Raw genomic sequence first — 25142 nt, 5'->3', positions numbered from 1 at the left:
TCCTCAGAGATAATTATCAGCTTACCTGTAAACAAACAAAAAAATATATATTAAAAACAAAATCAACGAACAATTCAATTTTTTATCGAAGAATTTAACACGTGAGATTACACAATGGGAAAAGTTGCATATACAATTAGTACCTACTGATAAGGCAATTTTAATACCAGAACTATGAATAAATTCCCAAAATGGCTGTTACAACTAAAAAATGGTTGAAAATTAATTTGCAATCGTTTCAAAACGAAGAAAAAAAACGATGATTTCCACAAAAATAATCAATTTTTCGATGATCACAATAGATAAGCACGCAACGGCGAAGCAAAAGCGGCTTTTTCGCGAAAAAAAGCATTCACATCACTCATTTGTGAATGTACATATGTAGAATCGATATAGCTAAGTGATCGAACAAACTTGTTCACGTGTTCACAAAGTGACACCGTCATGAAGAAATGTACATACAATTTTTCGTCCAATCCGTACTGTATAGACCGAGTTTGAGGTGAAAAGGATAAGGATGTTGTGTCTACCTGAAGTGGCTACCTGATCAGACCGGCAGGTGGGACTCGCTCATCCTCAGGTGTGCGCGCTTCGGAGAACACCAACCGGACAGGTAGACGAAAGCTCACACAACCACAAAATAATTATTGTCGTAGGAAAATAGCATCCAGCACAATGAAATGGCAGCCATTCGGTTTAATCCTATGCACAAAGGAACCACGCCAGAATAATGGCAGTGGAGGAGAGGCTTTCCACAGAAATACCTTTCAACATTTCTCCCAGTGAGATAACCTGACTTTTTTTTATGTACAACTACAGCTACAAACACAAAATAATTTTAGAATATAGAACCTAAAAATAAACCAACCGTCTTCAAATGTTCTGAAATCATATACGACATATAACATTTCCGGCGAATTTATACTATCGATTTCCATTTCGACTACCTGAACTAACATTACTAAGTGTTTTGAAGTATTAATTAAATTTGAACCATGTCTACCATATGACTATTCGAAACTCATTTGTTTTGAAACTGAAGAAAGCCAGCAGTATGTCTCAGTGAAAATAATTTATTCAAAGTATTTATGAAATGCTGCTGGTCAAATTTGGACATTTGTGACTCTTATTTTTTATTTATTTCATTTTTGAAACGGTTCCTCAAAAAATTGGCAACATTATCCAATCTACTATTTGTCACCACTATTTGAATATGATTTTCGCATTTATGATCCATAAATTTATATACATACGTACAAGCTTAATAGAATAGGAGTCGCTCAGAGGCAACCCGTAATGGCATCATGGTAAAATATAATTTAATAAAAAAAAATCACTTGAATAATACGTGTATTAATGAGTCGCTATATTTGAAAGTGGCGCAAATTTCAGTTCCAAAAACACTATTTCAGTTTGAAAAAAAATGTTATCACTGCTTTTAATTCGTTGTCTAGATCTTGGAAAAGCCGAATAAACTTATTACAAGCCACCAGTATTTTTAAATATTGTAAAACGCAAAACATTATATAAACATTTAAAAGAAAGAAAGTGGGCTTACGCCACTTACAAATATTTATAACGGCTCAAATATTGACCAGAATAGATCTGCATATAATAAACATAAAAACCCCAACATTTTCGAGCGTAATACATAATACTTAGATTCAAAGTAAAAGGGCCTCTAATTGCAAACACGATATCCTTCATAACGAAGCTATGTAGACATAAAATGAAATTTACTTGTAAGATAGTCGAGAATTTTAAGAAAATTTTATTGAAATAAATAAGCGTTTTGGTATTCGACAACCTGGTACAATATGAGACGAATTTTTAGAATGTTCAGAATAAAAAATAAAATAATACCTATATAGTAAAAAGAGGCTTGTAAAAACAGTCGAATTACATATAAACCTAAATTTATAATTTGAAATCATTCTTTTTTAATTTGCACACATTCAATAATTGGTAAATTTGACTGCCTTATCTTTATTAGATAAGGAAATTCGAGCTTTAAATTGGAGCAAAAAAGTTCTTCCAATAGGAAGTGTAATAACAATAAGTGCTCATCAATACAATTTATACATAAAATTTGTTTCTCAAATTCAACAACGGGATTACATTAGAATTTATCTCTTAGAAAAGTCAAAAGTCGATATCGCACTTTATCGACTTGGAGCATCGATTCCTCCACAACAAAATGAGCACGAATTGTGAAATAGACTCGGATCGAAGCTCTCGTGCGAGATTATTATACGAACAAAACAGATACGTTTTACCTTTCAGGTAAAACGTATCTGTCGGTCTCTCAGAACGAGTTCCAAAAACAGGATCAACGCCGAAAGACCCTTGAAGCGTTTGAGGGGGGGGGGGGGACCAGGTGCAAGACGACCTATTCTACGAAAAGCAACAAAAAGTGCAAGAAAAAAGCGGACTTCGAACTTCAGTCGAAAAAACGCACTGGAGGAAAATTTTCTTCACCGGCGAGCACCAAACAGACATACCCACTCGTTGCAGCCCTGACCCCGATGACTTGATTTTCACTTCGACACCCGACCTTCGATTATTTATCGAAGACTCGATCAACATTCGATGATTTATTCACCGATCGAATTTCAACGCGAAAATCCACTGCAACACGAACATCGAAACTTTTACCAGTCGGTACCAGAGTAGGTGTGTACATACATAGTTGTAATATAGTGTTACCAATGATACATATTATTGAGGTCAATGTGACGACTCGAACATCGAAAGACCTCTCTGCAATCTCTTAACAATGATCCCGCGACCTCATATTATATACGCGGATGAAAAAGAGCGTGACAGAAAGAATATCAAAAGAAAGTGCGTACCAAACTTCATTAAATCCACACACAGGTAGGTGTGTTACTAAATCAATGATGGATTAATCGTTGGAGTGATTAAACGCGAATAGGTCTTCATTTAATCAATCAAAGTTAATTACACTATTCAACAGGTTACTATATCTGTCATATCGTACAATTTTGATTTTTAACCGATCGTTGCCTATTAGTAAATATATACATACTAGGGGTCCCAATGTCGGCTCTACCGAAACCGGTTCTATCGATATTTGTCAAAATTTGACCTTCAGTAGTACCGAAATATAATTATTTTAATTAATGTTATGTAGTTGAATTGTTTTGAATTTTGAAGAAAACGTTTTATTGGCTAGTTTGTATGGATTTACACTTGACATACTTTTGACCTTCTATTCAAAAAGCCGCTAAATGTATCATAAATTTTATATCGAAGATAAAGTATGCCGAAAATACCGTACTTATACCCGAGACTATTTCCAAATACATACTTACATATATCGATTTATAACTGACAATGAGAACAATGAGAAGCCTCGTTGCTCTCCGATCTTTTCGGAGACAAACTCTTTCCCTTAACAATTATTTGAATACACAATTCTTTTCCAGTGATGTCAAATGACGGTATTTTTGGAATCCATACCAATATACTCGTATGTACGCATCGAAATACATGCGCATCTTAACTCACATTTATTTCACACACTTTACTCTCACATTTAAATTTTGGAATTCAGGTAATAAATTTAAATTCAATCGCATTATTGTTCGTGAAATTGTCGAGCATCTCTATTCTACAGCAGGTAACGGCAATAGCACAGCCTAGAAACTCACGTAAACGACGGCTTCTATTTATAATATACAGCAGCTCACGTTCAGACTCGTTTTGGCCGAGTGCAAGGCAAAATCTGTGGTTTTACCCGGCTTCGCTCGGTATTTCTTATATAAACCGCTTAAAAATGGCTAATCTAATAGTAGACATTCATTTGTATATTTTATTAAATTTATTTCAATTGAAAAAAATATATAATATTCAACGACAGCCGATCGGAAACGAATGGTTTTTTTATTATATATAAGGGATTCGGAACTGAAATTGAAACCGGGAATCAGAACTGAAATCAGAATTGGAAATGAAACAGGAATCCGGATCCGGAACTGAAACATGAATCCGGAACCAGAATTGAAAGAGAAAACCAGACCTGGAACTGAAAAAGGAATCCAGAATCGGAACTGAAAAAGGAAGAATAAAAAGAAAAATTTCTACGAACCAAACGTCACGGATTCTACGAATCAAAACTTACATACATACAAATTCTCTTTCGAAACTATATATTTAATTTAGTCAACTTATGTAAGTATTGAAATCAACAATGAGGTGTATTTTTCTTCTATAAATTATACCTTTATTACAAATAATTTAACTACAAATTATTTCTATAGCTTGAAGAATGATTCATATTACATAAACAAGAAAATACGTATTCAGATTGCCTCGCCCTATCAAAGTGAATTTAAATACAAAAAAAATATATAATACACCGTATTAATAGCTTCATACTATTTTTCTATCTATTCAAATGAAACATTCACAGCAAATGACCGATAAGATCGAAACATAACAGATATAAAATCCAACAGAAAACGGAAGAAAATAAAACTGACAACGAACAAACAAGAGAAAAACATAGAACGAATAAAGGCAATAGTATAAAAAAAAATCAGAACATCCACAAAGACACAATATGTCAAATTATAGAAATTTATCGTTTGGCCACCCCCCAAAATCAGTCATCCGCAAAAAAAAAAAACAGCAAAATTTTCAACTCGCAAAACATCATACATAAGAATCAACCCTTCAACACACCACTCATCCCACGACCGATGAAAACGAGCACGAAGCACACGTGTGTATATTGTGTGTGTGTGTGTGTGTGTGTGTGTGTGTGTCCGAGCACGTGCATTCCGTGACGTCACATACGGACGCGGCACTGAGCAAGTACCGCTCAGCTGTTCACAAATACACGTCACGAATGATAACCGGGTGTGTGGGTGTGTGTGAACAAACTTCCCACACAAAGCAGTGTGTACGACATGATGACGTTACACGTATAACTACACCCTCACACAAAACCACACGTGTTGTTTAAGCTAATGAACGATTATTATAAAACCCATTAAAATATTCGAGTGATTTTTTTCGTTTATGTACCAATGTAGAGATTCGTAAGTATGATATAAATTAAGTGATTCAAGTGAATGGGTTTAAGCATTCTTATTTTTGCATAGATACATATGTATACCAGGAAGGCTCGTCAGGAAGACCCCAATGCGCCTTCATGGACTAAATCACTGTATTTCGAGAAACCGAAGAACACGAAATTAACAATTTATTAATTGATTAATCCATTGACACATCTATGGATTTTTAGACTTAATACAAAAAAAAATTGTGACAGCAGGTAGGATGATTTTTTGCCAATTTTGAGGAGCCGTTTCAACAATGATCAGATAAAATTGGCAAACTCTGATAAGGAACGATCGAATTGGTCTCACACACATCCAAATCTAACCAGCAGTATATTTAACATCAGCCCGGGATCGAACCCAATAATCTCTTGGTGCTAAACATAAACGCAGCCACTGAGCTATACTGCTGTTATATTATAAATATATTAAAAATTAAACATAAATTGGATAATTGTTAAGATGAAACGTAAAGATTTTTCGGCAAACTTATCTGCAGTAGAGGTTTACAACGTGACGCCAATAGATAATACATCGAACAAACTATGTATTGGGTCAATGCGATGACACGTGTGCATTATCATCATACAAACATTCCCAAAATTACATTTGTTGAAATCATTTTTCGTTCCCAGAAACGTTTTCCGAGATTAACAAAAAGTGTGCCGACAAATCTCTCATATTAATTCAAATTATATTTAACGGTCAATTTGTTTACACAATAGCATTAAATTTGACCGACACAAATTTCATTAAATTAAGTAGTAAATCATTAGCGTTCCAGACAATAAAGTATGTACACACAAACAACAGTGTTTTTTAAAATAACGGCCGTATTCGACCGATATAAAACCGGTCGCGAAAAATATTTCACTTCAACGCCAAGAATAAACACTACAAATTATACGAAAATTCAATAAAAATCATCACACTACCGAGGCAAGCATCTCGAATGTAAAATGCATTCTTTCAATCTCCCAGCTTCCGTTATCGTTAACATTCTTCTCGAAATACACTTACAAAGTATTCCAATACGAAAAAGTATGCAACGCATTTAAAACTAAGAAGAAATTCGATAAAGCACAGCTTAAAGTATACGAAAAATCAAACGCAAAAACTTCCGTTTTAATAACGTCGTGCAAATATGTATGTATAATGCACACATTGACGAGAATCGGCCAGTCGGAAAATCGGAAAATTCGCCCTAACAATCTCCCATTCAAACTCTGCGGTTTTCGAACGAGTCTGGTCAAAATGCACGTTTTCATTTTCAGACTCATTCGCAGTCGATGATTGAATAGCTCTCAAAATACCCGTATTGAAAAAATAATAACGTGTAAAATCACAGACGAAGGTCAAAATACTAAAGTGTCTGTCGAACGACAGCCGATAAGAGCGAGCATGAGGAAAACGAATGAGCTTTGAATAAATTCAAATGTCCGAGACAGATATGTATGTAGGTACATATATATGTAGGTGAATCTAAAAAAGCAATAAATACAATCAACGATAAGAGACGTGTGACGAGCATTCAACACGTTACTACGGCTACGAACGATATACAAACATGAATGTAAAAAAAGGTGTATAAAATAGTGGATTTGGTCCAGCAAAACATTTGAACAGACAACTAAAAAACAACTGATGCTGATCTATTCGCAACAACAAAAGGTATCCAAAACTCTGTTAATGTCAATCCACCGAAATCACAAGTGAATAATTTACTGCTTGACCGGTATTCAACGGTACACTTGTATGTATATATGTATGATACACAAAGAGGTCAAATATCGTAAGTCTGTACAGAAAATTTAAACAATTGAGACAAAATATCACATTACTATCTAGAATAACATTCAGATCTTAAACAATTCAGCAGCGATTAAATCGCATCAAAATACATAAAATCCTTTTTCAAAAGAACAATGGAGTCGAACACGTGCGAAAATTGCTCAAACATTCTGAGGCCTTTAAATTTTCCAGTAATAATACAAAATGGCATTCCAAAAGAAGATAAAATACACCCAATCCAAATAATACCATTTAGTATCCTTCCCTCCTTCCAGAAGAATATTCTGTAGGATTATTTTAGGCTACAAATATCATCTTAACCAGAGCTTTTAAAAAATAAGGTGCCGGGATGTATTTCTCGTGCTTGCACCTATTCTTAAATCCATCTATATCTTATCCTCTTCATAACAACACCATATTTCATCATTTTGGTCATTATATAAATATGAATTTTGATTATGTACACACAGATATTTTTTGGCCTAAAATTGCTTTTGAAACGTCAAAAATACCGTGAAAAAAGTTACCGGAACGGCGTTCCGCCACATTCTTACGTATGAAATATTATAGCCGTTATTTAAATGAAGTTGTCCCGCGATGAAATGTCCGGAGATATATGTATGTACATATATTGTAGTTCTATGTTAATTTTCATTCCTGCTTATTTAGATCAATGCCATTTAATCTGGCTATACCAATGTAAATACATACATATGTATGTATAAAACTTAAAAACAGAAGAAATTGAATCAACGAATGAAAATTACCGCGAAATTATTTCTGCCATTACCACACTAATACGAATTAGGTACAATCTGGCCGCCTTGATGTACATATATAATGGGCAATTTACCAAATACCTATCAAGAGAGTATACCTACGGACGATGTATACATTCAAAACAAGACGAAAGAAACCACAGCGACTTTTTTAGAGACATTTGCGAGTCAACTCGGAAAAAAAATTGGCCTTTTCGCAGTATTCGGTGGAAAAAATGGAAAATTCCCTTGAAAAGAGCACACGAAAGACCGGGGCCAATAAGTCCCCTCCTCCGATAGATAGGCCCAGTACGGAATACATCAACGACATTAATCGAGAACGACTTTAAATAGATTGCAAATGTGGCAACGGAAGAGATAGAGGGGGGGGGGAGAGCGAGAGAGAAAGCAAGAGGGAGGGGTGCGAATGGACTTCAGATGATGGTCACACGGTGTGCGGGAGCACCCCCAAAATAGCGAGCCTCGTAGGCAGTATGGGGGGCGATGGCGGAAGGGGGGTGAGAGGTGGGGCATCTGGGGGAGGAGGGGGCGCGGATCGATCGCCGGGCGGCGCCGGGCTAGCCGCGCCGCCGCCCCACCGGGGGCTCCGGACGCCGCACCACCAACACCCGGCATCGACCTGACGATGGAACCGGACCCGGACCCAGACCCAGACCCCGAACCCGGATCCGGGACCGACTCACCCCTCGTCCCCCATGAGCGGTCCGGTCCGTCTGTCTCGAATTTGTAACACAAAGTACCCATTACTGTTGGGATACGACAAAGAACTTTTTTTTTACCAACTTTCGACATGATTTTAAATTGGAATGTCAACTGGACAAAATACAATCAGTGATATCGATATAATATATGTATACACTAGTGTTGTACCGGATGAAATATCATCGCATGGGTGTTGGCATATTAAGTTATTAAATAAACATTAATCCGATTCAGTTAGCGGTTTAGGAGATAATTGAATTCAAAAACTTAAAAAAAAGAGGGCACGTATAAGGGGAGGTACCATTTCCATTCAACTTAAAAATTTGAAAAAAATTACCGTCGTGTCGATAAGAATTTCAGCAACCGATACTAAGTTTCAGTTCGATGGGACTAACGGTGTTCAAAAAATCCCCAAAATACACAGACACACACACATTTTTTCTAGATCACGAAAATGGGATCAGTAATCGAGTCTTGAGTTCGAATTTTTGCATGATCACAAAACTTCATCTATTGTTTGTACATAGATAAAGTAAAAAATAAAAATTTTCCACAGTAATCTTCCCGGACTGCAATGTAATACTGAAAGTTCCATCGTAATCGGTTGAGCGGTTTAGGAGCCTATACGAGACAGACATTCAATTATATATAGATTATTATTCACCCCCCCCCCCCCCATAACTTAATTATCGATATCAAAATCTAAACGAATGTCACAAAAAAATGCCACACGAACGTGTCGCAAATGTGAAAAATACTATAAAAGGCTTGACAAATATTACCGTTTGAAGCAACTCGAGCTTTTTCGATCATTTGCAGTTTGCAAAAAAGTTTTGTATTTGTGTGCGAGCAGATATGTATTAACAGATTGCCACCGCTAGTGTTATATTTGTACAGCCGGAGTGTGAAAAACTTACATGCATACGTAGGTCCACCAACAGCGACATTCGAAAAAAAGTTCCACGTGCTTGTGAATACTTTTTACGAGTTTGCACAAACCGAACATTACAAAATCCACATATTCCAGAAGAATTCCACATATTATTAAACCTCTCAGCCATCCGCGGTTAATTTCGCCCGGATAATGTCGGCTACTTGTGCGGTCATAGACTTATCTGCATACTCTCAAATATACACACATGTGTACGTACATTATCGCCATTGTTCTGGCACTCCTCGTCTAGTGTAATTTTTAGCATTTAAGTGTACACGTGAATGTACATACATATGTACGTACGTAAAAAATCTAATAAAAGTAGTAAATGCAAACGAGGCTCTTTAAAAGATTGGACAATAATTCTGCTCCAATACAAAAATAGCAATTTAAGTATGCCGTTTGACTATTTATAGACAATTCAACGGGAAACTATTGAAGTAACTTTCCCCAGGGAATTTCACAATAAAAAAAGCCAGCAAATGTCAATCACAGTCAAGATTCATCGTTTGAAATCAAGTACGCTACCACAGAAGCGAGAACGAAAGCAAGCTACAGAACATACCTGATTTTCTTTACATGTTTTATAAAGCTTTTAGTACAAATGTACAGCACAGACCGACAGCTGCACGTAAACAGCAGTACGTACATTATTCTTTAGTACAATCTACATATATTGACACGTTCATATGTTCCGTAATAAGTACGTGGCGTAGATGTAACAGCAGTATCTGACATAATCTATACAACATATCACCGTAACGTATCAAGCAAAACCGGTTTTCTTTGGCCAATGGGGACGTGACGTCATAGTAGCGAATGCATACGAACTAACGAAAGTGCGCATGCACAAATTAATATTTTCGGAAATGTCATATTGTGACAAAATTTATTCGACGCAAGCAATATTGCGCCGTATCGTATGTAAATGTAAGCAGATTTTGTCTTGCACTCGGCCAAATCAAAGTCTGAACGCGCGCTGCTGTATAGTATGAATAGAAGTAGTTTTTTCCGTGCACTCCTGTGTCGGGCTGATGTCGTGCAGCGTTGGATATTACCATTAAGATGAACCATGACGAAAAATTTAAAACAGACATTTCAATGTAAGAAATATATACATTGTACATTAGTTACTGAAATATAACTGAATGAAATCATTTTTATACAGCTTTAAATTCAAAATGAATCAATTTATCGGCCAAAAATATATCTTTTATATTATTAATGGCGTACTTATTCCGAGCATTGCCTATTCAATCTTTACAAATAGCAATCCCGCAAGTAAGTCGAGATAAAATCGATCAAATCTGACAGGAAACATTTTAATAAAATATTAAAATATAACATACATATGTAAATAAATATAGCAATTTGGAAAATTCGAATACGATCCAACAACATCCAAGAAAATCGAATATGAAATTTTATATACCTACTAATAGTCGACAACCTATTAAATATGTATATGCATGCCAAAATGTTGCACGCGAGAGCATTTCAGGTCGCACGCCCATTTAATCACGGATCATTTTCAATCCATTATTTTGTTGTATTTATTTACAAACTAATATCGAAATTAACATCATAAAAAAAATCATAAGTACATCAAAACAGTTTTGTCCCTACACTAAACGGCTCGTGGCAACATTTCAGTCTCTGCAAATGGTGTCTACCGTCATACTACCGATCACAATTTTGTACAATAATCATATTTTGAATCACAACATTGAATGATAGCCTCAAAAAGCAAAAAAAAAAAAAATCAAAATTCAGCAAAGCGATACGTACCCAATGACGGCGTGCCTAATGAAATTGTTCCATTGAACACAAACGAAAAAACAAAAACACATCGATTTAACAACATTGCCCGATCGGAATTGATTGACGATTGACTACGCATACACACATATAATATATATAAATATGTACAAATCGGTCAAACGGTATTACACGTCGCACATAAACAATCGTAAACGTATAATAATTGTAATATTTATAATGTATGGATGTAGAGAGCACGGGCACACCCGATGAAAGTTTCTTAACAATCTGCATAATAAATCAATTAAAAAATTTCAATGATTATTCGGAGATTATCAACGGGCAACGTGCTGCACACACGTTCACCCGATTTGCATAAGACGGTCGCAATTTCGCCAATTAACCCTGCTGCGACCGATCGGCATAATACATTTTGTTTAATAAATATGATTGAATATTTTATTTTATTTTATTTTATTTTATTTTATTTTAAAAAATCAATACCACACTTGACAGGTTGCCCCAAAGCGTCAATGTGATTTTAATACAAATAATAAAAATCATAAAAATTACAAAAAAAACATCATAAAAAAAATAATAAAAATCATAAATAAAAAAAAACATAAGAAAATAATAAAAATCATAAATAAAAAAAAAACATCATAAAAAAATAATAAAAATCAAGTAAAAAATATGTACACAAAATAAAAACAAAGAAATAAGATTGAAAAATTTATATCGTGCTATTTAGGATGTGTTCCACCAACTCAACATAACTGGCATCGAATAGGTCCAAGTATTGTGCCAGTAAGTTAAGGAGTCGAACAGCTCTCGAGAGGGGGGAGTTCATGAGCACGTTTGATTTAGCCCTAATTGGTAAAAATATATCATGTTTTCTTAAAACTCTACGATTTTCCGGGGCCCAGAATTTTAGTTTCTCCAGGATAGTGGGATTGTGAATCTCTCCTCTAAGTAATTTTACGAAATGTTTCCCAAGAAATAAATCTCTTCTCTTTGCCAGGGAGTTGAAACCCAAAGATCCCAAGACAAAGGCACTAGGGAACAGATATGGATAAAATCCAAATGTCTTCAGATATAAAAATCTAAGGAATTTCCTTTGGACTCGTTCCAACATTAGAGAGTAACGGAGTTGATAGGGAGACCATATAATGGAGCCAAACTCGAGCACACTGCGAACTAATGTACAATATAAGAGACGAATGGCAGTGAGCCCTAGTTCAGACGAATTACGGATTACGAATTATAACGTCCTGGGGTCGTTCACACAAACACATGTATATATGTACGCATAAACAATTTATTAAACAACCGGAGGGACCGGCGACGAGGCAGAGAGCGACCGGTTATACATTTATAAATTAAATTGTATGTGTTGTGTGTGTGTGTAAAGTTAAAAGTACAGGGGTGGACTTTCGCCCCCGTCCATCTGCTCTTAGGTCCCGTTCGAAATTCAACAACGAAAACCAATATTTGAATAGGGAAGGGAGGGTACATTTACGATAGAAACTTTACCGTAACGGTCGATCGCATCGCAGCTAGGCAAGGGTTAAAAACAATAAAGTTGAACACGAAAATGTTTTATGGCGATTCCCTTTTGCATTTCGCGATTGCGACTGCGGCTGTTTACGCTAAGATGTGCAGACACATACATAATTTAAAGCGAATTAGCAATTCAACGCAAAATTGAAATCTTGTCAAAAATTGAAAAGTTAATAATGTTCATTTTTTTTTTTATTAAGAATCGCCTCAATTAACTTACCAGTAGGAAGAAAAACGACAAATATCTATTGGTTGTGCAAAATTTTCTAACCAATACGAATCGCGTATGCTGGAAGTTCAAAGCAAAGCTCTTCAAAACTTGCCCGTATAATATAATAAATTTTCAAGAGATCGTGTCCTCTTATTTAACAAAATTCTTTTATTCTCTCTCTCTTTTGTCAAATATGCTCAAAATGTTCGCTCTTTACAAGCCTCTTATTAGCTTTCTTTCGCAAAAAAATGTTATTTGATTAAGCAGACTTTTAAATATTTTATAATGATTCTATTTACGATTTTTTTAAAATGAAATAAAGCATTTATATTTAATTTGGACCGTTCGGATTGCGTAGTTCTAAATATATCTAATAAGGATGTTCAAAAATATATCTTAAAATGTGATCTAACCAATAATTATTTTTATTGACGACTTTAATTTACTATATAATTCACGTTTCACAATTTTTTAAACCAAATGTTTTTCAGTAGATAACATTTTATATTGGTAATATGTAATGAGATTTCACAAATTAGTATAAAAAGCTTTTATAAGTACAATATTATCTTCTGAACACAAATTTGTAAATTTAATGTCCTTTTTCTTTTGAATGCCCAGTTAGCAACCCTACTACATAAATAACAATGAAAACCCAAAAATAAACTGTATTAGTGACACATCTTATACAAAAAAAAATTGTATTACATTGCATATAAAATTAATAAAACGTAATAGAAAAGAAAATATATTCGGTTTATTTAATAAAAAAATATTTTGATCACGGTGTCATTACTACATTACTCTAATGCTACACCGATATACTATTATAAATTTGAAATAAAAATAGAATAATGGTGAGAAATTAAGGTAGGTAGCCAATTTGGTAGGAACCGTTTCAACAATGAAACCAGATAAATTGCAAACTCTGATAGGAAAAGATCGACCCGGAGTCCCATATATATCTAAGATCTGGCCAGCAGCATTGGATCAGCATTGGGCTTGAACCCGTGACCTCTCAGTAGTTGGCTTTATACGCTAACCTGAGCTATGTTGTTGGTTAGCGTATAATGTTTTGAATATTTTCAAATTAAATTTAAACGATCAAAGAAGTCCGCACCAAACAATACCTAGTGCTTTCCATTTTGATACGCAATAAAAGGATTTCCACACTCAATTGAAGCAACAACGAAAAGACATTCAACACGTAGAAAATTCAAACAAACAACGGCAATAATTGACCGTTCAAAATTTTTGAATCAAAATCCCTCACATCCGATTCAATGACGACCATCGATTACAATTTACAACACAAATCAACTTGTAGGTTTTTGAGCTCTTTTTCCTATTATGCTGTAGATTAACATCAGAATAATATAATACTGATATAATATAATACTAATACTGAATAATATAATACTGAAATATAATAATGATAACTAACCAAAATAAATTAAATTGTAAAATAGAAAATGATCAGTAGATCAGTAGGTATTAAAATAGATATAAGATGTATTGTGAACATAAGTTCGTAATAATAAAAAGCAATTAAAAATTTTAAAAAAATCAACTTCGAGGATTTAAAATAACAAGATCACAATATATAATCGGACAGGCAGATTGAGACAAACACACACAAACACTGATTAGAGATTAAAATCGGCCGGACCGAACGAGAGATAAGCGAACGTCAGTACGAATCATCAAAGTACTCCACCATCGACCGTCATTACCTATATTGTGTGAGTTTTATCGATATGTACATATATAATTAAAATGAGCCGTTTTTCGAAATGGCTTCGCACGCGTTACGTTCATTTATGCAACATTTTCTTTTTTTATTCTTTCTTCTTCTTTTTTTTTTTTGATGAAAAGCACTCTTCACGCAATCACAATGGAAACACTGCGATCTCTTTTGCGCTCTTTTAGCTTTTCCACGAGCATAATTAATTATACTACCATATCAAAGAGAAATTCAGCCGGTCACACATACACACACACGTATATTATATCGGTATTGTTAAGAGAGAAAGAGATATTATGTATATAATATATACATATATTTGAACCGAGTGAATCACATCCGACAATGTGACTCTGCGGGCCGTCCGTTTCATACGTAATTAATTAACATTAAATTTTAAAATACGCGCTCGAGCAGAATCGTTCCGAGGAAAAAATGTTTAGCGCCACTTATCGCCGAAATAACCTAGAATCCGAATTGCAGAAACTCGCTAGCGACCTAGAAACAACGAACGGACTCGCGAAAAACAAATACGACTGCATATAGTATGTAATACGCTTATGAAAATTCATATTATATTTAAAATAAATCCTTCATTCGATGTGTAGTCATGCAAGAGGGTGTGGATGTATGATATTACGGTAGAGAGGAAATTTGCTAATACCAAACTGCGTTCACGCCGTGAAGCCGGGCATGATGAAGGTTTTAAAAAAGAATATAAAAAAAAATATATCGCCGAGAGCGGGTTTGTGAAAATCAAACCGAAAAAACCTATTTCCTGTCCGGTGTGGATACAACCGGGTTGATATTGTTTTTCAGCGTGATTATATGGATACACAAATCAACCCCACCAGTTGTATATTTAAATAATATAATATACGCCATTCGAGTATCGAACTTCAAACATCAACAACTTTTTCAATCTACATATGTACCTTTAAACGAATAAGTAGCGTGAATTAGGGCTGCAGTAAAGATAAGTATTCTTTCAAGACTGAACAATTGAATGATTGTGGGTTATTTTAAAAATTTTGTGATCTTCATAACCACATTCGCACTACCTATGTATGTACATAAATCAAAGATCAGGAATACTTTCAGAACCAAGAAACACTATTGCGGAATAAAGTTGACAATATATAAAAAGACAATATAATATAAAAGACAATATATAAAAAAAAACCTAATTAAGAAATCACCAATTCTCTCCGTAAACTTTGATCATGAGTATGGCAAAGTGCTTAATCTGCCATAGCGAGAGGGGGGCGAAAAGTGAAAAAACGATCAGAACAGTGTGGACTATAGACGTCGCCGTGAAGGAAGATGCAGTATTTTCAAACGTGTCCATTACGATTAATTTTCACCATGGTAATGGCGGACGTCATTTCCACTTATATTGATGACCAAACCGAGCAAAATGGCAAAGTTTGAAAACGATCGAATAAGAATCCAAACTTAGTCAGACGACAAAATCTATTCTTAACTAAGAGGTTAGTAATAAAAAATATGTAGTTTTCCGTGATCTCACTTTATATTTAATATTGTAACGTAGAGATTAAGTAGTTGGTGCTCGTCTACCACTGGCTTTGGGCGAAATCACACAGAGATGAACACGGCACGGCATATCTTCGTGGCTTCCCAGTTAATTGTTAATTTGTACGATCTTATTATTTGGACAAGTTTCTCCTAAATTTCTTCAAATATGGGATTAACCGTTATCAATCACTTTCAAGCTTATATCAATACAAGTACAAAATATCACCGAAAACACTCCAGAGAATGATTTTTGGGACCGTGTGCCATGATTGCCATGTACCACGTGCGAGATGCTGCATTTTTTCGCATGTTTAAAAGTATCACATTTATTTCGCAGTTTACTGATCTCGCGTTCGCGTCAAAAAATCATCAACGTATAAACGAGCCGCACACAACAACCAATAAGGTCTCGCGATCTATCTCACTTTTTGTTGTTTCGTGTTGAGAGAGCACACGCTGGGTATAAATATTCGGCGATTTTGGTCCGTGCTTCATTCGGAGCCGGCATAACGACGGATCAAGATTAATTAACTACATCTACCACTACTGCTGCGTATTAAACTCCGATTTAGGAAACCCCTCTTCACATCCACGCTACAATTTTTTTTCTCCTAAAATTTGTTATAATTATACAATAAATATATAATGCTTGGCCGTTTAAGATGCATAAATTTTAATTCAAGGTTATTCTTTCATATACATACAAAATATTGAAATCTATCGGCGAATGAATTAAATAATTTATGAAAAAATTCAAAATTTGAACTAAATTCAACAAAATTATCTATATTACAACCATAAAACACAAATAGAGGAACTATTCATATGTACATACATATGTATATGTACAACAGTATCTGATTAACTCTGGGGAATAGCCGCTGTACATAAAATCGAATATAAATATGTACATATTAAAAAAAAAACCAATCGCCTCATGAAAAAATTGCGGAATATTTTTGTATAGTTTCTAGCGGAATACTTTTGATAAAATAATAAAAGTTATCGAAATTCAACACTCGAACCGCAAGTCTACTTTCAAACATAAAGGAGTCATCCATTGGTAAGAAATATTGCATAAGATACGAAATAACACTCGAAAAGTGTGTTTCGGTCTTATCAGTCAAAATGTATTGAAGTACAACTATTTTTTGAACGAAGTGAAGCTACCAAAAAAAACCTTATAAAAATAAGTATTTAGATATAAAATAAGTATACGCGTACAAAATTCATGAAAGATATGCTGTATACAAACCCATCAATTTACAATCAAAGACGCTCACAAAAAAAAATATATTCATAATTATATACGAGTGCGCGGCTCAAAAAGCAGACAAACCGGCGTTACTTATACGTACCCTGTAAATATTTATTTTGAAGCAAAATATAAATAAATAAAAAAAAAATGAAAAGGAAATTGTGAAGGATAAAAAAAACGGACGAATCGTCGTAGCTGATGAATAATGAAGAGAGGGGGAGACGTGGCGCGTGAAAGAAACGAAACAACGGAAACGGACGAAGAGGAAAATAATAAAAAAAAAACAGGAAGAACCTGATGATTTCAGCTGATGCGATGCATCCACGAATGAGCCGATCTGACGGCGACCAAAAAAGATCACACACAAAACAATGAAAATACCCCGCAACGATAGATCGTCGTTCGAAACACACAAAGCAACGGTTCAATATCAAACAATAAATAAAAAACGATAATTATTTGACACATGTGTACATTAGAGATACAACTAGAAAGAGATACAGAAGTTAAATATATGTACAGATTGATACGCAAATCGAATTAGCGTGAAATAACTCGCAAACCACATTTATATATATTTATTACTCATAAACAAAAGACGTTTTAAGTTTTAAATAAATAACATTTTGTTTTGAATCAATTTTCATTTTATTTTACTACACTACATCGGTGTTGGTGTGTGTGTACATATAATATATTCAACGAACGACTGGAAGATACGACCAAATGTTTCAAGAAGGTTCATTATTAAATCTTGAGCGGGCTGCAACCCCGACCCAAAAAAATACCGAGGCTAGCAAATGAGAAGAATATACATATAACCAATGTAATCACAAATTGTTCGATCCATTCGGAATTAATGAATAATATGTACATATATCATCCCACGCGAGATATTATCACTTTCCAGACTGTTAACAGCCCGCAATTTCATCCCGGAAGGACAGTATTGAATGGACACTAGTTTCAAAATTAGTATAGTTCGTAGTTTGAACAGCTTCTATGTAACTGTATTTTTATTATTGCTTCAATGCACTGTGTAGTTCAGTATAACTATAGAAGTACATAGTAGGAGTTGTGCCCGTTGATATTTCAACGACTGATTTTGGAAAGGAATTGCAATATCTAGATCAAATCATTGACAAGTCCAGTAGATAATAACAGGAAATGTATGACATAAAGATTGATTGCTGTTTTCAAATCAAAAATGCCACTTTGTCAGAAGAAAAAGATATTGTGTCGTACTAGTGATACGTATGGATTCAAAACTTAGGGCATTGAACTCCAGAATGCTGCATAAAGTATAATGCACTCAATAAAGTATGGAACGTTGTATGCTCAGCATGACAAAGAGATAGAAAACGGAATACGTGGTTGAAAAATATTACGAGGATAATTAATAAAATGGAGAGAGTAAAGGTGCAAACAGAGTGGTGCGTATTTTTTAAAGCCCGCTAGTGCGCCTAATCTATGCCACCGCAATATTTGGCAAAACCCACCTTCTGGAGCGTTTTCGGTGACTTTTTATCCTTGTATTGGCATAGTTTGGACAGTGATCGAACGGTGATTTCCATATTTGAAGAAATGTAGAAGAAAAGTTAAAGAATTATGGAGAAACTTGTCGAATTAATAACCGCATACGAATTAACAATTGCATGAAGATACGCCTATCACAGCTGGCACCACGAGTGCATTCCGTGCCGCACTTTTCAGTGTGTTCTTACTATAAAGAGATTGAAATGGCAATGGGCGGGTCACACAGCTAGATGGAGGAAAGAAGTGCTTGAACGGTACCCGAGAGAATGTAAAAGGGTGCAAGTAGAGCACAAATGAAATGGGTGGATTAAATTAGAAATAAAGGAGGTAAGTAAAAAATGTGTGTGATGAGATGGGTGGGAGTTGCCCAAAACAAAGGCAAATTGAAGCGTTTCGGAGATATCTCTATCAATCAATAATGATGATGATTTCTATACGTTCGGTTGTAAAAAAACGCAGTCAAATACAACGATTGCCGAATTTTACAAAAAAACCACACACTTTATACACAACATATAAACATGTATTATCTCTCATTTTCTTTTCATAAATATTAATAGGATTTTTACATATATTTCAACGATTCAACCGATAATCTACAGTGTTATAATTTCGATAAGACACCCAAACGCACGGTGCACGAGCACGTCATGTGCATTTCTCAAATTAACTGCATTTAACGGGGAACGAACGTCACGCAACATGAATTTTGTGCAGGCGTTTGTATTATTGTATATACATATACATATATGTATGTATATGCATGTATAATGCCTGTATTTACATATGTACATGCATAAAACAACGCACATTTGTAATTATTTTTCAGCTGAAAACGATCGCCTGAAATGAATCGCAGGAATAATTAAAATTTAATTTGACCCAAATTTAATAATTCAACGTAACACAAAAAAACGCATCCACGGAATAACGGAGATGTCGTAATTCTGAATCGAGTTCGAAATTTATATTCACACGTCGAGTTTTCACGGACCGATTTAATTAATGTTCATCGTTAAATATGTATATCAGAATCAACTCGTATAATCCTCTTCAAACACACGAAGCTGTCTGTCCTTTAATTAACGCGTTCGGTTCAGTTAATTAGTATACGTTTTCGTATTTGCGAAAGCCTTCGCAAAACAAACGCATCTTTAGTCGGTCACGGTCAAATTCAGACGGAATTAAATAACATGTGGAATCGAATCGAGCAGATTGCAAACTTCGAATGTTTACAATCGATGTGACAAAATTTCATATGCTTTCGCACTCGCGGAAAATTGAATAAGATTTTTATAATTCAACATCGGAAGAATTCAAACTCCTCGTAAAATCAAAATTGACTCTTCCTGTTGACCGAATTTCACAATATACATATGCCTTACCATTTTCACATTTAACAAGGCGAAAAAATTATTCATTAATTCAAATGGCGGGAAATTCAGATCGACTGTGGAAAACAAACGGATATTTGAGTCGACGCAGATACTAGATAGGTCGTAAATATCTGGATGATTGTACTTTTATACGTTTTAATCATGATTAGCAGCCGCTTGGTTTTAGGACACGATGGTAATCTAAATCCTTTGCTATAATGAAATTTTTTTAGGAAAATAAAACATTTCGTGCAAAGTTACAGTGCCTCGAATATAAGGTGACGGAAATTTCATTAGTGATTTAAATAAAAAAAACAACTAATAATAAAAATAAAAATTATAAATAAAATACAGAAACAAAAGAATTTTTTTTCGAATTTTTACAAATTGAAAACGGCTGAACCGATTATGACGCGCTTTTCTACAATATAAAGGAAATAATTATAAAAATATCTGAAAATATCAACACGGAATGACAATGGGTAATGAAGAAAGGCTAACGGACCACGACTTAACATGAAAAAAAAAGAGAGATAGTATGAACGAACGCGTGGTGGAAAATACGAATATGTGAAAAGAAAATCATACACACACACACGACTATTGTAGGAAACGGGTTTAAAAAGTATTTTAGCGGATTACATATTAAAATAAAATTTCATTACAACATGTGGAGCAATTATTAATATAATATTGTGCGAGAGACCGAGCATTGCTCGGTAAAGAGGTAAAAAAGCTGAAACTCGCACAAAGAGGCAACTTACAAAGCAGTAAGGGCGAAATCACACAGAAAGGAACGCGGCACGTGGTTTTTTTTAGATACTTTTAACCATGCGAAAAAATGTGGCATGCCTTGCACGCCCAGAACACACCGTCCCAAAATCACCCCCTGGAGTGTTTTCAGTAAAATTTTAACGATAACGGCGCATCCCATATTTGAAGAACACGACGACGTGCCGTTCACATAGGGAACTATGTGATTTCACCCTAATATATCGTGATTTGAATCCATAAAATTTTGGAAAATTCATCTTCCTCCCTCGTTTTCACTCAATTCCTTAGATTAAATAAAAAGTCATCAGAAGTCGACCATTTAATAAATAAGTCAGATTTTTCAGTCAAGACGCTGCCACTTTCGAAAAGTAGCGTCATCCTAATATACATACATTATTGTAAAATCCTTAAAACCAAAAAAAGTCAGACGAAAAAATCGAAAGCAAGCTGACATCAGGCTTATAATAAAATTGACCATATACAAAATCTTTCGTGTGTTTCGCACCCATTTCAAAATGTCGGAAAAACCGTTAGTATTTTCATACGAAAATAAATATTAAAGTCGACGAAACAAAACTGTGAATTGTATATTAAATTATACATATGTACATATGGGAAAATCATCGGTCATCACACTGTCACTTCCGGTGTGCCATTTATACATTTACATATAAATAAGTATTCTCATTTTGATTCAATTTTTAAATATGTACGCGCAAAATAATAAATAAAAATTGAAACAAATGAAATTCTTTTGTTTTAAAATTTGAAATTTGACGTTTGAGGGTGAACAAAAAATGCGCGAAACAGCGAGTGAGTGAAGTTATGAGGTTATGTACATACCATACGACACCGAAGGCTCCGTAGCCGATGGGGCGATCCGGTTGGAGGGCGTGCGGCTGCTGATGATGATGCGGCGTGTGGGGCTGCGGCTGGGGCTGCGGCTGCGGCTGAGGCTGGGGTTGAGGTTGGGGCTGGGCCTGGGCCTGGGGTTGTGCCTGGGCCTGGGGATGATGGTGGTGCTGCTGGTGATGGTGGTGGTGCTGCTGCGGCTGCTGGGGCTGCGCCAGCTGATGCGGCTGATGCGGCTGGTGGTGGTGCGGCTGGTGCGAGTCGTTGCTGGTGGGGTAGTTGGAGTAGTTGGAGTTAGAGTTGGCGTTGGAGGCGGGCGCGGTCGCATTCGCGCTGTTCGTGTTGGCGTTCGAGTTCGAGTTGGAGTTGGAGTTGGAGTTGGAGTTGGAGTTGGCGTTGGCGACCGAGCTGGCGCTGGAGTTGGAGTTGCCGACGGGGTTGTTGTTGGCCGCGCCACCCCCCGCCCCCACCCCCACCCCTCCGACTCCCATCCCGACTCCCGCTACTCCGCCGCTCTGCACCAGCGACATGGACACCGACATGGAGACGCGCGAGTGGCGCGCGGGGCCGCCCACGCTCGCCATGCGCAAACCAGTCAACTCGCCATCGTGACGCCACCTGCCACTGCAACTGCCACTGTCGCTCAGGGACCGAACCGCGGAAAGAAGCGCGCGCGCGACCACCGACCGCAACCGACTGCCGCGCTGCTCGCTGGTTCGCTTCGCCTCCCCTCCACTCAAACTTTCCTCCCCTCCACTCACGATTCACTGTAAGTTCGCCTAATGCAATTCACCTAATTCGAGTATACCTAAGCGAGTTGGTCGAATATCAACATACCGAACGACGACCATACCTAATGTCATACATACCTAACTGCAGTTTACCTAATACAAATTGATCGAATGAAGGTTGTTTTACGTTGACGGATAGATGGCACTTTTGCATTGATAATTTCAAGATTATTTAAAACAAAATAAAATATTAAGTTGTATTTTAAAATTTATATTTTATTAATAGATGAAGTCGATCACTGTTTTTAAAAAATGTGCGTGTTTGGCTGTGTATTTTAGTAATAATTCAAACACCATTAAATATCTTTGAAACTGAAACACTGAAACTTTTTACTGTGTAATAAAATTTTAATCGTTGCGCTATAATTTTTTTTTTCATTTTCAAATCTGCCGGAAGTAGCATTATTTTATTGAATTATTATATATCCTAGACCGTGTATCGAACTGAAATTTTATATCTATAACTTGTATTAACTTGTACGCTCGAACTTACACTATTTTTTGGACTTATTAATTAAATGTCTACTCTTATCGAAAAAATATAGTCCTTCAATTAATATTACATAAATAATAAATAATCAATAAGTTTTATAAACCGGAAACGAGCCTTTTATTACATACAAATCTCAAAAATGATGCGACTGCTGCTGCCGATGCTGCTGATTTTTTCGAAACTATTGGATACTCACATTAAACTAATAGTTGATAGTGTCATGCCGACTCGAATTGCAAGTCAAGTGCCGTTTTATTAAGTGATAAGCAATACTGTGTTACATTCATTGAAAGCCTAGGTTCTATAAATCATATTCATTAAGTAGATAGAAGAAACGGAATTCAGCGAAGAAATGTCATACGATGAACACTTACCATTTTACATATCGACTAATTCCGATAAGTCATATTTTAAATCCATTGTCATATGAAATAATTATTATATATGGGATAGATGAAACATATTGTGACTAATCAGAATATATTACAACAGGTAAATACACTTTTACTATACATATGTACTCTGTTAATATTTTTCTTATATAGATATATACTTTTTACCCGAACACTAGAAAAAGTCAAAGATTTGTGGAAACATTGTGTTTCATTTGATACTTACTCTAGAGAACAGCTGGCATTGTTATCATTAACAATCTTTGAGTTTTACTGAACAACATTTCAAATCTATTTTCAAACAAGAAATCGAACGGAAATAAACTAGAAAATATATATCACTCTTTATCTTCCGGCGACAATTCGTCTTAGATTGTAGAAGACAAGAGTCTCCACTTGCTGAAGTTAAAAATTATAAAGAAAAAGTAAATATATATTAATTATTTAAATAATGGGAATAAAAAGTACACAGTAAAATTTTTTAAATTGAAAGAAATAGAGTCTTTTGAAATTTTTTTAATACACAATAGTTATGACAAATATTAATAAACACGAAAACACAGTATTTAATGAATGGTCTGGTATACAAATATTTAAAATATAAAAAAACTCATGGTGTGGTGATTTATTGGCAGTCTTTTCACTACACAATAACCATGAGCGGTGACACATCACTTGCAAAACTTGATTTTAAGTGGCAGTCATTACATAACAATTCATTCCACAATAACAACAATTCAAAACAACATATCAATTCGGAATTCAACGAAAACACAGTATTTAATCATTGGTCTCGTATACAAATATTTAAAATATAAAAAAAACTCATGGGGTGGCGATTTATGCAATAGTATTAAAGCTAATCAGTCTTTTCACTACACAATAACCATGAAAAGTTATAAACCCCTGATATGATATACATATGTAGTGTTTGTGTCCTTTTGATGTTGTCGATTTTATATGCTAAAAAATCAATTCACTATATTAAAAAAAAAAAATTATACTTTCTCGAGAATTTTCCACGATTTGTCCGATATATTTTTGTGCTGGCCACCCCAGACTGACTGACAGTCGCGCGCCAACGGCTTCGGCATAAACACGTAGTTTTTGTCGCCACCGAAATCACCAGCTCGGCCACTGGTGATGGGTTGTGACGATACTTGGAGACCAGCGACCAGCTCCAGTATCGCCAGTATAGCGGTGTGCGCCAGAGGAAGCATCAGAGGGTCTGTCTCAGTTGTCGTCCAGAAGGCAGCTACTCAACAACTCGTAGCCAGCTACGCGTGGCTAACCTCAAAAGGCACGCGTGCTTTCTGCTTTCTTTGTTTACTCCCCCCCTTTCCTCGGTTGCTCTGCTTGATCTCTGTATAACTTATACAAAATACAGTCGCAATACATAAACAGATTTACGCCCTGTTTTCATTGGTTTACAATTTCCTCCCTTTTTTCCACATCACGCATCCCACGCACACTACGAAGGAGAAAGGGACAGCAGAGCAGCCGACATCTTAAATTAAAAAATAGCAACTAACATATAGGTACTTTTATAATATTTCTGATAGATT

At 35.4% G+C, this 25142-nt stretch overlaps 1 protein-coding gene across 4 annotated transcripts in view; it reads right to left on the bottom strand.

The window, feature by feature from the left end:
* Positions 1 to 22593, bottom strand: part of nmo (serine/threonine-protein kinase nemo) — an 84847-nt gene extending 62254 nt beyond the window's left edge. For all 4 annotated transcript variants that reach the window (XR_013260891.1, XM_077435804.1, XM_077435806.1 and 1 more), the window contains exon 1: positions 21893 to 22593. Coding sequence is in view for 3 of the 4 variants with exons in the window: in XM_077435804.1 (XP_077291930.1) it covers positions 21893 to 22485 (593 nt within the window). In the remaining variant the exon portion in view is untranslated. The remainder of the gene's footprint in view (positions 1 to 21892) is intronic.
* Positions 22594 to 25142: the final 2549 nt, after the last annotated feature.

The sequence above is a fragment of the Arctopsyche grandis genome, chromosome 8 (genome assembly GCF_051622035.1).
Source record: "Arctopsyche grandis isolate Sample6627 chromosome 8, ASM5162203v2, whole genome shotgun sequence".
Classification (NCBI taxonomy): domain Eukaryota; kingdom Metazoa; phylum Arthropoda; class Insecta; order Trichoptera; family Hydropsychidae; genus Arctopsyche; species Arctopsyche grandis.
This window is presented reverse-complemented; position numbering and strand designations above follow the sequence as displayed.